We start from the raw sequence: 14,038 nt of genomic DNA on the forward strand, positions 1-14,038 counted from the left end.
AACCAAAACAAAAAAAAAACAATCTGTATCTTTTTCATTTCAGTGTTCGGGTGATGATATGAATCTGGTGCTGAATGGAGGTGTATCACCGAATCAACAGCGTAAATCGCCGTTACTTTCACACGGTATGTTACAAGCTCAGCAACAACAGCAACAACATACAGTTACTACCGAGAAACCGATATTATCAAATCAATATTTGCCCGCAAATCTGGCGGCAAAACCTCTATTAGCAAGTCCACCTCCATATCAATTGCCCAATCATCAATTGTCGATGAATGCGAATGCGAATGCGGCTTTGTTTGCTCAGCAACAAGCTCAAGCTCATTTAATTGCGCAACAAAATTTATTGGCACATCATCAGCAACATGCGGCCGCAGCGGCTGCTGCAACAGCTGCGGCCGGTGTTGGTCATCATGTGCCACCCGGCTATACATTAATTCCACATTCGGCCGCCAGTGCAATGCATGGCACAAATAGTAGTTTGGCCGCGGCTCAATCACCATTGTTGGCACAATCGCAATTAGGTCCGCACGTACAAAATTTAGCATCGTTAACACAACAATTGCCACCGAATTTAAATTTATCAAATCTTATGACACGAACGGCAGCCGGCTATCAAACGGCTAGCTTACAATCGGCAACACAAGGCATTCCAACATCACCGGCTGGTCTTCATACACCGGCTGGTATGTCACATTCATCCATTCCATATGGAATTTCACCAGCCGCCCTTCAATTTGCCACATTCCCAACGTCAATGTCTCCATATAATCCAATGCTATTGTCACCACATTCATTGGCCTCGTTGCAATTGAAAGCGCCACAAATGCAAACACCACATTCACGTTCATTTGCAACACCGTCGCATACACATACGCTTACGTATACGCATGCATTACAACAGCAACACCAACATCAACAACAGCAGGCGGCAGCATCCATTCAATCGATGAGCCAAATGCCAGCTCATATGGCCAATTTTCAACAACAACTTTCGATGAATGCAAATGCAGCGGCCGCAACATCGCTAATGCACAGCATTAAACGATCATATGAAAATGCTTTTCATCAAGATCCATCGACAATGCATCATCAAAAGCGTCCAACACAATTTACCGGCACTGGTATTTTGTGAACTAATACCGACATTTTGAATGCAATCGAAAAGCATATGAACACACATTCGCTTATTTGAACGTTCGTGATCTTGATATTATCTCTATCTTTGAGGCATTTGAATCTTCCAATGCGTTTTTCTTCGATTTTTTTGAGAATCGTTTCTTTTTTTTTTAGTTAAGTTATGAATTTAATTCAAAAAATGACCGAAAATGACAATGTGCAATTGAATTTTTCAATAATATTATTTATTATTATTATTTCGTATCCGAAATGGATTCGAATCAACGATGGTTGATTGAGACGATCATTCGTTATTGATGACAAACAATATAAATGACAATTCGAGCGAAAGTGAAGAGCATACAAAACCGTAAACAAAAATTCATTCGACAAAAGACCATGATATACATTTTCATTTTATTCCTTGCAAATTGACGGGACTTGATGTTTGAAAACAAAATTACTATTTCAAAAAAATTGTTTTATATATATATATATATTTGTTATTGAATTAAATGTACTAATCTAGCGCACACTACATACACATACACTCCTATCTGTCTCTCTTTTTCTCTATACGGAAAATGACACACACATATACACATACACACACACAAGAACTCTGTTGATTCATCAGCTAAAACATTATTTTTTGTTGTTGTTCCATTTTGATCATAAATTTAAACGAAACACATTTTGATTAGTTGAAGACACACATATAAAAGTGAAAAGATAAAAAAAAACCCTTTGAACTTAACTTTGATTAATGTTGGAATTATTAAAACGCACATACATCATTCATGATTAATTGGAATGAACTGATATGAAATAAGCAAGCCTTGAACATATTAACGTGTAGTTAAAATTAGGATGAAGTTAACATACATTTTTTTATATGAATATATTTAGGGGAAAGCAAATTCAAAAAAAAAAAAAGATCACCAACAAATGGGAAAAAATAAAAGCCACATTTTCCTAGGCAAATCGAACGAACAATAATGAAAGCAATACGATTTGAATGGCTTTTCATTGTAAAAATTTTGAAAAAAAAAACTATGTATTAATTAATTCATGGCAATCGAGTGTTTGGCACATATAAAAAAAAACAAAGTTTCATACACATTATTCATAAAACCCTCCGCATATACAATTAACATAGAAAGTGGTTTAATTTTTTTTTATCTTAAGGGACTTTAATTATACATATACATTTAAAAAGAACGGCGAAAATCGAAAAATGGCAATTTTGTTGTGGATTTTTCTTTTTTTCTTAAAAAGAGATTTAACAAAACAAAGTAATTCATTGGGTTTGACAATGTGGAATCCTGTTTTAGAGTTTAAAATGTGCACGCACAAATTAGTTACATTTTGGATATAAATATATATATTTTTTTATATTAAGTTAGAGAATTATAGTTACTAATTGAAAACATTTTCGAAAATACTATATGAATCGTTGCGGCGTAAGAGCAGCTCTTATTTTTCTCCAAATAATACTACAACATAATTTTTATAACAAATAAACCGTGTGAAAAAAACTTCATGTTGCAGTATTATTTGGAGAAAAATAAGAGCTACTGTTTCGCCGCAACGATTCATATTTATATGTTTCGTGTTAATCAATGGTTCTTCTTTTCCTCGCCCTTAACGTTCTATTATGTGTTGCTTTCAAGCAAACAAAAAAAAAACACATGCTTGTAGCTGAAAAAAATTAAAGTGATTAAAATCTCTTTTTTTTTATTTTCACGCTATTTCAAGCCAATTACATAGCGATCAAAAATTATGATGTAGACCGTAAAAAATTTCACATTTCATTTGCTTCTTTAATGAATCCAACTGTTTTTTTTCCTTTTTCATTCGCTTTATCAAATACATCATGTTCTTGTTTGTTGTTGTTAATTTTTTTTCATGTGCATTCCTTCTCTTTTTTCTGTAAAAAAAATTGAATTTTCTATGTGTACATATATGATGAACATTAACATAACATTGATGATCCAAAAAATACAATCATTCCAGGTTAGCAAGCCTGCACTCGACATCATTTCGAGAGTACTCATTGCGAACATTCCATTTTTAGGCTAGTTTAAAATTTCCATATAGAACGAGAGATTAATTTAAAAACAAAAACAATTCGTCGCGAATTTCTCTCTTTGCATGCCAAAAATGCATGCACATTTTTTCGACACCGAAAAATATAGCCGATTTTTTTTTTTTTTTCAAATGAGAACAATTTCAATTTGAAATCTGACTTTGACTCAATAGCTTATTTTAATTAGGGAATTATTCTATATATATATATAACAAATGAACAATGCTTATAGTTTCAGAAATAATATTTTTATCACATTTTTTTTTATTTTAAATTTTACATACAAATGAAAACTTTCTATATAATATATATTGGGACAAAAGTTGATAATTAGCAGAGTTGACTGACATATAACATATAGAATAAGAGCATATTTTCTTCTTTTTAAATCTAAAGATATATATATATGTGCTAAACTATAACTGTCCAATGGAGACAGTCGCAATCAGATCGATTTAAATAACAAAAACAAAAGAATGTTGCGTTAATGGTGTGTTAATTATGAAAAGAAATCGCATGAAATAAAATAGCAAAATAGGTGGAAAAAAGACATTTGAAATAACAAAAGGAAGAAGAATCAAATCAAGCAAGCAGAAAGAAAATACACACACACATAGAGAATTCTATTTTAGGAAATTTATTTATTTTTAGCCAATTTATTTGTTTTTAACTTACACACACAAACGCACTGAAAATGAATGGGGGTTTGAATGGAGCGCAAGCGCTTTTGGTGTAAGTTTGGGCAATAGTAGCGAAATTTTTATAATTTTTCATAGATAATTTAAATTAATGGGATTAGAGAGAAACTATGCTTTTTATGTATGGAAGAAATGAAGAGAGAGAGAAGAAAAAAACCGGACACACACAGGAGGCAAGCGTAACATTAACCGTAATTCATTTTCTGTGTTGTATATTCATTTGATGCATTCGTTGGACTATTTCCATTGTTGGGTGCCGATTAATAAACAATAGTTTTGTGAGATCATTTCTTAAGAAATATTTATTTTCGTTTTTTAATTGCATTTCTCATTTTTTTTTCAACCTTATTTATATTTTTTTACCTTTTACATATGTCATATTGGAAATTTGCGTGGTACGCGGGCTATTTTGTTGTATTTTTTTTTTAATTACAAAAATTATTTTTATTGGTTGTCTCTTTTTATTGTCTCATCACGTTGACAAACTCGGAATCGCATCTTTTTTTATTATTATTTTTTTTTTATTATTATTTATTTATTGTCTATCTGGTATAACTGTAAGTCTTTTTATATATGATTGTTTGTGCTAGTGAGTCTTTTTCATGTGTGGATTATTTTTTCCCCTCTTTACTTTGAATAAACAACGATTAATTGAATTTAAACAGAAGTAACACACGTTATAATTCAAGCAAATCAAGCAAATTTACGCCGAGCAGATCAATATATCGGGGGCATATAAAAAATGCAAAAAAAAAAAACATTTTGGTGTTTGGGACCGTTGGTGATGTAACAATGTAATCTCTCTTTTTCTATATATATTTTTTATATACCGTTGTACAGAGTGTCTGACATAGTGTTGAGCGAGATAATTTTGGGTGAACGTCCAGCCAATTCACATACACACGAGACATATACACACTATTATGCTTTGCTTAACACTATGACCACGGCACACTGTAGACCAATTTTTTTTTTTATCAAAAAAAAAAATCTTATAAAAAACATATATATGCAAACATATGGTGAGTGTTTTATTTATTTTGTTAAAAAAAAATTCTTCTATTAAATACGTATTTCCTTTTCCTATTGTCCAACAACAACAACAACCAAATCAACTAATTAATAAAAGACACATACACATTTTGTTATCACAAGAAAAAATTTAAAGAAATCTAAATGGAAATGGAAATGGCGACGGTTTTGGTATTTGGATTATTCACCCATTTTCTTTTGGAACGGATATACAAACACAAGATAGTCCTTGGATGGATTTGAAGAAAAAAAAACTACAATATTTGGAATATTTTGTGTTGAGAGTACGAAATTCATTAAAAATAATGCCAAATCTGTTGACGTGTACAAACCCATTTCCATGAGAAAGAAAAAAAACAAATTCTCACACAAAACAATACAACAAAAAAATAAATATTGACAATTTTTCATTTATTGGGTGAATTTGGAATCGGTGAATATTATCGCATACACATATCACGAATCAATTCTTATCTATTTAAATCGCTGTTATGGGAGTTTTTTTTTAGATTATTGTTTAAACATTAAAAAAAAATGTTGCTAATGATTAATTCAATCGCCAAAATAACTTTTTTTTTATCTATTCGCTGTTAGTAGAATGTAGAATCAATATTTATTGTCTATTTTTTATATGTCACATTTAAAAAAAAATCGAATCAGCTATGAGCGACTATTTATGCGTAGCTGAGTTTACCATAGTTAATCATTCTTGTTATTATTTCCATTTATTTCTTCACTATATTTTTTTGGAAAATCGTTTTGTTGTTGTTTATTGGTGATAATGGCTTTTGGAATTAAAAAAAAAAAAATCAAATTTGTAATTGTCTTGTGGATATATTTCTTCAATGGTCTTCGCTTAAAATTTGTGCTAAAAATGACACCTTTTATCTCCTCAGGCCAATATCGTTTTTATATATTTTTTTATAAAATCAAATACACACAAAAATACACTAACAGCGGTTTTTTAAACGGCTTCGCTCATAACTTCACACGCTTCTTAGATTTCTAATGGATTTTTTTATATATTTTCATCGAACGGAGGTCGATTTTTTTTAGTATAGGGATTTTTTTTTGAAAATCAAATTCAATGTTTAAAAACTGATACAGGCAAGGATAAATGACTAAAGAGTCGCACATAAATAGGATTCAATTTAGTTGATGTCGATATTTTTTTGGCGATTATTTCAATGAGCCAAGAGGCTATCGAATAGGAACAAAGGGAAAATTGATTTGACAATCATACATTCCAGACAAGATCAATTTAGATTAGGATTTAATTTATTTTTTTATTAATCATATTTTACTCTTTCATTTTGTTTTGTTTTTTTTCCCTATTTTTTTTCTGTCTCTAAATATTTAATAATATATCTGATTTTTTTCGTTTTTATTCCTTGCTATTATGTTCGATTAAAAATTCAGGTGGTACGCCCATGATTGCGCCAGCATTTGGTACGTATCCGTTTGATCCACGGGCAGCGTTTATTTCGAACCGTGCTCCGTATCCGGCGCCAGCAATGTATCCACCGCCAATATTGTATTGGAGTTATCCATCGCCACCTGTATCACCGACCACCTATTTTGCTCATCAGCCGACTGCTCATCCGCACGGACTCATGGACTGGAATCCGGGCATGATTGAATCATGGAATACATCATTCTAATAAGCTGTCACAAAACTCGACGTAATCAATTAGACCAAAATAATGACAATATTTAAATTTTGTTTTTTTTTTTTTTAATTTCTGCGTAGAACGAAGAAATTTGAGCATTGTGATGCTCCAAAATAGTGAAGAACAAATTTTTCAATATAAGAAATTGTGAACAACGAAAATGCATAATGTCAAAAATTACAAATAGATAGATAGATATAGATAGATAAAATTTAATGGAAAATTCCATTTGTTAAAATTTTCGTGCCGACGAGCAACTTATTATGTTTGTTCTTTTTTTATGATTTAGTATTAATTCGAAACTAACGAACCACTTGAGTGGCACAGTGAGTTACCAGATAAATAGAACCGATGAGCGCAGCAGATTTTTGCTCTTGCAAATGACGACAAGCAAACGAAAAAAAAAAAAAAAAAAAAAAACAAATGGTCAAATGCGCACCGATATTTGTGTTACCAAGCGATATTTGTGTTACTTCAAGAGGATTTCATACACAACAACATTTCCTCTGCTAAATACCAAATTTCTTAATGTCACAATCAAATTGAACAAATTATTACTTTTTTTTATCGTTCGAATCGTGAATACAAAATGAAAACAAAACACAATAACGATGGATTTGTGCCGAATTCAATCTTTTTTATGTTTTAATTTAACATGATTGTAATCGAATACTTGTGTAATAAAAAAATATATTATTTTTATGCCATTTTAAAAATATTTCATATGAAAATGTATTCTCTCAATTTTTACGATGCTTTAATATAGAGTGCAATTTGATTATCAAGAAGTAGTTGCTCTTTTTTTTTTCAAAATACCATAAATCTTTTCGTGGTCGAAGATCGGTAGGTATCCTTGTAATTTTTTTTCTTTCAGACACATCAAGATCGGCTCCGGAATTTCAATATGAAATAGAGTGTAAATATAAAAAAATCAAATAAAACTCCATTTTTATCGAAAATAGTTCAGTTAAGTATAAATTTTTATTAAACTTCAATGATATAAATGTTGACAAATTCTAGTTTGTCTTTGTTATTCATGTAATTTGTATTCAACAATCCAAATTCATACCGAATTGTTTGGCTCTCTGTTCAATGGCCTTGCTTGCGTACATGTCAAATGAACGTACGTGCCGAACATACTGTTTCAGCTTTGCTGAATCGATTTTCTGAAATGTTAGAAGATGTGATCTTTTCACCAGATTGACAGCCATATCGCGTATAGATTTCAATTCGCCGGCAATTTGTAGTTCGATTATTTTGTTAATTGCACTCGCACTGATCAATGCACCACCAAACAAAACTGATTTGAATTCCGTAAGCTGTTCATCGATTTTGTCATTTTTAGCATCAATTATTAGCTCCCACATCAGTTCGAATTGTTCCGTCGAATTCAATGATTCGTCCAATTCGATCAAAAGCTGTTCCACACAGGTACTGTACACCATGCCGCTGATGAGAAAACCGTTTAAAATCTCTTTCAAATACAACGATGCCAATGGTTTTAGGCTGATAACTGAGATCAATGTGCGCAATGATTCACGATACATTTGCCATTCACATCCATAAAACTTACAGAATACCGCAAAAAATGTATCCATCAAAATTTCATTGCGAAGAAGTAATTGATTTTGTGCCTCACGAATCTCTTGACGTGAAACTGTTTTCAGCATTTCTTCAACATAGTCGGAAGCCGGCAATTCGTGCGAAAAATTACAGTACGGACCATAGCATTCGCTACGAATATGTTTCAGGCAAACATTTCCAAAAATTCGTATCGATGGCCAAAATTCACCATTTTCATCACAATTTGTCAACGCATCCTCCGCATTATCGGTTCGATCGAGTTGCTCGGCAATGCCGTTCAAAAATCGCAAATCATCATCCTCGTCATCACTGTGAAATGAAGAAGAAAATACACAATTTATTTCATTGACATCTTCAATAGAAAAATCAAGAAAAAAAGACACTAAAGTTGGTTGCAAAATGAAAAAAAAAACCATCTCGAAAAACTCACAATTCGTCCAATGAATCTGGTGTCTTATCATAGTCCATGCCGTTTCCGTTTGTATAGCCTTCCGTGTGGTTGTCACCCATTGTCGATATTTGTTTGATTCCAATTGTTACACCGTTTGTTGTGATGCGTTCGTCTTTTGTTGCGTCAACTGCGAAAAACAATAGCTCTATTGTGCTTAGTTCGAACAATAACTGTAATTTTGTTAAGTATTCTTTGCCCTGATGCTAAATGACAGCATACGCACATATACACAAACGCAAACTAACAACGACAATTCTGAGTGGAATAAACTACAAATGAAATATGACGCACTATGTACCGTTGTCTCTAAAAGAGAATATTTTTTTTTCACTTACCTTCGTCGGCGTCGGCACCATTTTCCTTGATTAAAGTCGAATAGGGAATTTCGCCATCTTTTGGACTATCATTATCGTCAGTTGAATCGTCTGTATCACTGATCGAACTCAAACTGCTTACGGATGGGCTGTATGTGTTTTCAAATGCGTCGAAAGCAATTTGTGCTGGTGAATTTTGGACTGGCGAATTTTTTATTGACAAATTCGGAGCATCTTCAGTGGATTCAATGGGCTCAGTAGATGAAACCTACACAACAGAAAATAAAAAAATTCACATCAGTTCATTATTCGCTGAAAAATGATTGACCCTCAAAAAAGATATTATTACAATCGAAACTTTGGAAAAGCAGTGATCGTGTTGTTGTGCATACATTGTTTGTTTGGTTTGTATGCACCCGATGCGTGATGCTGTCGCAATTTGTTCAGGTGATATTCGTTCCATTTGTACCGTACATTTTAGAATATCTCTTAGACGGATTACAAAACCCCGAGTCGCTTCATTTTTCTTCAACTTTGAAATCACAGACGATTTGGATTTAAACGACATCTTCATTGTGCGGATTATTGCTTAATATTTAATCAAACTAAAAACCGATTGCTATGCAATTATACAATTAAATTGTGGTGGACATCGTGTGTTAACGACTTGTCAATAAAGCACTCTGTCACAGTTCGATGTGAATGCTTGGCATTCAGTGTGTTCATTTTGTTTTCGATGGCAGTTCATCGAATCAGCATAAATTGTATTGCAAATGAGTCGAATATAACCTCAATTTTTTTTAAACAACCGCGAATTGTGTAGCTGTCACATTCATTTGACATTTTATTTGTCTTATAAGAACCATATGTCATTGCACGCATACAATCGAATTTGGTTCAGTTTCTGTCTTGTGTGTGTGCGTGCGTACATGTGTATTTGTGTATAATTCTTTACATTTGCCGACGTATGAAACCACATGTATTCACAATTCTTTGCTATACTCAATCCAAAAGTGAGTTCCCTTTCTCGACTTTTTGTCTCTTTTACAAAAGCAATATCATAGCACCAACCAGCTGAACAACGGTGTATGTGGTTAGACTTATATTTTTAATGTGGTGTAATCGTAGGTAAAAGTTGCATTAGACACGTAAAATACGAAAAAAACATTATTTAATTTAAATTGATCACTGAAAGTGTTGTGTTTCCTTCATTCAAGTGAAAGGTGAATTGATTTTTACAATTAAATTCGAATTTTGTATTCATTTAGTGTCAGCTATTGAAATGTCATGATTTAATATAAGAAATATTACTCATCATATTGTTTCACGTTGTTTTAGTCACACAAAATAGATAGCAATCATGTCTGAGGTTGGATCGAACGATGTACCAACTGGAAATGGTGAGGCTCCAGTTAAATCGGCTAAACAATTGGAAAAGGAGGCCAAGAAAGCAGCCAAATTAGCTAAACTTGCTGAAAAACAAGAAAAGCAAGCCGCAGAAGCTCAGAAAAAAGCCACCGAACCAGCTAAAGAGGTGAACATTTTGAATGAATGAATTTCGTGTATTAAAGTGAAACATTTGTGTAATTTTACAAACAATTTGTGTCCACTTTTGTTTTTTTACAAATAGAAAAAGAAGGAAAAGACAAAAGAAGTGAAAGAATCGGCCGTTTATACCGCCAATACAGAAGCTGGTGAAAAGAAAGACATATCTGGACCATTGCCAGACGCCTATAGCCCGAAATTTGTCGAAGCTGCATGGTATGCGTGGTGGGAGAAGCAAGGATTCTTTAAACCTGACTATGCGGTAAGTTTTTTTTTCTTCTAATTCCAAAAGAAAGAATTACAATTCCAATCATCGGTTTTATTGTTATTTCCCATAAAATAGCGTCCCATAACCGAGGAGAATCCAAAAGGAAAATTTGTAATGGTGATACCACCGCCAAATGTGACCGGTTCATTGCATTTGGGTCATGCAATTACCGTTGCAATCGAAGATGCTGTAACACGTTGGCATCGTATGAATGGCAAAACAACACTTTGGGTGCCGGGTTGTGATCATGCTGGTATCGCAACACAGGTCGTTGTCGAAAAGAAATTGTGGCGTGAAGAGCAAAAAACGCGTCATGATTTGGGCCGTGAAAAATTTTTGGAGAAAATTTGGGAATGGCGTAATGAAAAAGGTAGCCGCATCTATGAGCAATTTCGTAGTATGGGTGTATCGGTTGATTGGAGCCGTACATATTTCACAATGGATGATAATATGTCACGTGCCGTTGTTGAAGCATTTGTTCGCATGTATGAAGATGGTACAATTTATCGAAGTTCACGTCTTGTAAATTGGTCATGTACATTACGTTCGGCCATATCCGATATTGAAGTTGACAAAGTGGAAATTCCAGGCCGTACATTTCTATCGATACCTGGATACGATGAAAAAGTCGAATTCGGTGTATTGGTATCATTTGCCTACAAAGTCGAAAATAGCAACGAAGAAATCATTGTGGCAACCACACGTGTTGAAACAATGCTCGGCGATACAGCCATTGCTGTGCATCCAAATGATAAACGTTATGCACATTTACATGGAAAATATTGTGTACATCCATTTACATCACGTCGTTTGCCAATTATTACCGATGACTTTGTTGAAACTGAATTTGGTACGGGAGCGGTAAAGATAACACCAGCCCACGATCCAAATGATTACGAAGTTGGTAAACGTCATAATCTACCGTTTATCACAATTTTTGACGATGATGGTGTCATTGTCGGTGACTATGGCCAATTCACCGGAATGAAACGATTCCAATGTCGCAAAGCGATTTTAATTGCATTACAAGAAATAGGTCTTTATAAAGAGACAACAGATAATCCGATGGTGGTGCCAATTTGTAGCCGATCAAAAGATGTCGTCGAACCGATCATCAAACCACAATGGTACGTCAAATGTGATGAAATGGCAACTAAAGCAACCGATGCAGTCACATCGGGTACATTGAAACTTATTCCAGATATGCACAATAAAATTTGGTATCATTGGATGGACGGAATTCGGGATTGGTGCATTTCACGGCAACTTTGGTGGGGACATCGTATTCCAGCCTATTTAGTAAAGTTCAAAGATGCCAAACAACAAGCAAACGGTTCAGATGTTTGGGTTGTTGGTCGCACTGAAGATGAAGCACGCAAAAATGCGGCCAAAAAATTCAATTTAAACGAAACGGAATTTGAATTGACACAAGACGAAGACGTTTTGGACACATGGTTCAGTTCGGCTCTTGTTACATTTGCATCATTTGGTTGGCCAGATCAAACGCCAGATTTGGCACAATTCTATCCAAATCATTTACTTGAAACGGGACATGATATTCTATTCTTTTGGGTTGCACGTATGGTATTCTTTGGTCAAAAACTTATGGGAGATTTACCATTCAAGTAAGTTCGATCGAACGATTTAGTTATTCGACATTCAAATTAAAATTTCGTTTTTTTTATCAAACAGAGAAGTATTTATGCATCCTATAATTCGTGATGCGCACGGTCGTAAGATGTCAAAATCATTGGGCAACGTAATTGATCCGATGGATGTTATCACCGGTATTTCACTCGAAGATTTGAATAAATCACTACAAAACTCGAATTTAGATCCAAAGGAAATAGCCAAAGCAATTGCTGGACAAAAGCAAGATTTTCCAAATGGCATACCCGAATGTGGATCGGATGCAATGCGTTTCGGCCTTTGTTCGTATAATTTACAAAGCCGTGATATTAATCTTGATATTTTAAGAGTGCAAGGTTATCGATTCTTCTGCAATAAATTGTGGAATGCAATTAAATTCGCACTCATGTACTTCGATGGTACCACCAAGTACAAGTCAACTGTTGAATTGGTTAGTAATTGTCACCGATTTCTTATTTTGATGATAAATATATGTAAATATCACAATTGGCTGTTAATGGCACCCGGAGATGTGCAGACAATAGCATTCGAAACAAATTCACAATTTCCCATATCTTTTCTCAATCTAGACAAATAACGAAAGCAATATGGATCTATGGATATTATCAAGACTAGCAACAGCTGTCGAATTATCAAATGCTGGTTTCGCTTCATACGAATTCCACAATTCAACGGCTGCAATGTACAATTTCTGGCTGTACGATTTGTGTGACGTATATTTGGTATGTTTGCATCATCTTTTATTATCGGTTTCAGTGAATATGATTATTTACAATTCGATGTAATCAATTTGCAGGAATGCTTAAAGCCCGTTTTCCAAAATGGATCAGATGCTGAAAAGGCATCGGCTCGTCAAACACTCTTTACATGTTTGGATACTGGTTTGCGTTTGATATCGCCATTTATGCCATTCCTCAGTGAGGAATTGTATCAGCGTTTGCCACGTGTCGCCGGCGGTCCAGTGAGTATTTGTATTGCACCATATCCAGTGCTAGAAACGTGTCTATGGAAGAGTGATGCAATTGAAAAAGAAGTTGAATTAATGCAAAAAACAGCCAAAGCTATTCGTTCGGCTCGTAGCACATACAATCTTCCAAATAAGACGAAAACCGAGGCATACATTTTATCGACATGCGAAACAACAAAATCGATTTTACAAAAGTTCACCAATGATCTATTGACCACCGCCTATTGTTCACAATTGCATTTCGACGAACAACCGCCGAACGGTTGTGCCATTTTACCAGTGACCGGTCAATGCGAAGTCCATTTATTGCTTAAAGGTTTGATTCAAGCCGATAAAGAATTGCAAAAATTGGAGAAGAAACTCACACAAACAACACAAAATCTGGAAAAACTTAATCAAGCGATGAAAGCAGCTGACTATATCACCAAAGTTCCAGAAGATGTACGAACTCGAAATCAAGACGCACTCATCGAATCTGAAGCCGAAATTGTACGCATTAATTCTGCCATCGAATCGCTTAAATTAATGTAACATTTTGATCACAATTTAAATTGTAAACAAATCGACACACAATTTTACTATACAGCTTTTGCATTTGTTACCTCTTTCTCATATCTTTCTTATCGGAATAAATAATTTCACAATGTA

At 33.9% G+C, this 14,038-nt stretch overlaps 3 protein-coding genes across 5 annotated transcripts in view; 2 read left to right on the forward strand and 1 right to left on the reverse strand.

The window, feature by feature from the left end:
• LOC116350019 (RNA-binding protein fusilli) overlaps positions 1–7,031 on the forward strand; it is a 29,569-nt gene extending 22,538 nt beyond the window's left edge. The window contains exons 13-14 of one of the 2 annotated variants that reach the window (XM_031781736.1): positions 44–125; positions 6,361–7,031. In XM_031781736.1, coding sequence (XP_031637596.1) covers positions 44–125; positions 6,361–6,602 — 324 coding nt within the window. In that variant the 3' untranslated portion in view covers positions 6,603–7,031. Of the gene's footprint in view, positions 1–43; positions 2,529–6,360 lie in introns of those variants that run through there. The other variant, XM_031781728.1, reaches the window with a different exon arrangement.
• Positions 7,032–7,557: 526 nt separating this feature from the next.
• LOC116344477 lies at positions 7,558–9,715 on the reverse strand. The gene is made up of 4 exons (XM_031773035.1): positions 9,310–9,715; positions 8,982–9,228; positions 8,626–8,773; positions 7,558–8,504 (listed from the first exon to the last, which is right to left on the reverse strand). The coding sequence occupies exons 1-4, from the start codon at positions 9,532–9,534 to the stop codon at positions 7,661–7,663; spliced, it is 1,464 nt and encodes a 487-aa protein (XP_031628895.1). The 5' UTR covers positions 9,535–9,715; the 3' UTR covers positions 7,558–7,660.
• Positions 9,716–9,954: 239 nt separating this feature from the next.
• Positions 9,955–14,038, forward strand: LOC116344714 (valine--tRNA ligase). 2 transcript variants are annotated; one of them, XM_031773403.1, is made up of 7 exons: positions 9,955–10,088; positions 10,299–10,494; positions 10,591–10,767; positions 10,849–12,398; positions 12,466–12,853; positions 12,993–13,145; positions 13,220–14,038. In XM_031773403.1, the coding sequence occupies exons 2-7, from the start codon at positions 10,321–10,323 to the stop codon at positions 13,919–13,921; spliced, it is 3,144 nt and encodes a 1,047-aa protein (XP_031629263.1). In that variant the 5' UTR covers positions 9,955–10,088; positions 10,299–10,320; the 3' UTR covers positions 13,922–14,038. The 2 variants fall into 2 exon arrangements, with proteins under 2 accessions (XP_031629263.1, XP_031629257.1); XM_031773397.1 differs by having other exon boundaries at positions 9,967–10,183.

Source organism: Contarinia nasturtii, unplaced genomic scaffold (genome assembly GCF_009176525.2).
Source record: "Contarinia nasturtii isolate CC-2019 unplaced genomic scaffold, AAFC_CNas_1.1 Cnas_scaffold_129, whole genome shotgun sequence".
In the NCBI taxonomy this organism is placed as follows: domain Eukaryota; kingdom Metazoa; phylum Arthropoda; class Insecta; order Diptera; family Cecidomyiidae; genus Contarinia; species Contarinia nasturtii.

Excerpts from the sequence above, each read along its gene's own strand:
- LOC116344477 (XM_031773035.1), bottom strand. The coding sequence starts at position 9,534 with ATGAAGATGTCGTTTAAATCCAAATCGTCTGTGATTTCAAAGTTGAAG. Across the intron at positions 8,774-8,981 it reads TGGTGCCGACGCCGACGAAG|TTGACGCAACAAAAGACGAA; the intron begins GTAAGTGAAAAA and ends TGTTTTTCGCAG. Across the intron at positions 8,505-8,625 it reads CCAGATTCATTGGACGAATT|TGATGACGAGGATGATGATT; the intron begins GTGAGTTTTTCG and ends TTCATTTCACAG.
- LOC116344714 (XM_031773403.1), top strand. The coding sequence starts at position 10,321 with ATGTCTGAGGTTGGATCGAACGATGTACCAACTGGAAATGGTGAGGCT. Across the intron at positions 10,768-10,848 it reads TCTTTAAACCTGACTATGCG|CGTCCCATAACCGAGGAGAA; the intron begins GTAAGTTTTTTT and ends CCCATAAAATAG. Across the intron at positions 13,146-13,219 it reads ATTTGTGTGACGTATATTTG|GAATGCTTAAAGCCCGTTTT; the intron begins GTATGTTTGCAT and ends ATCAATTTGCAG.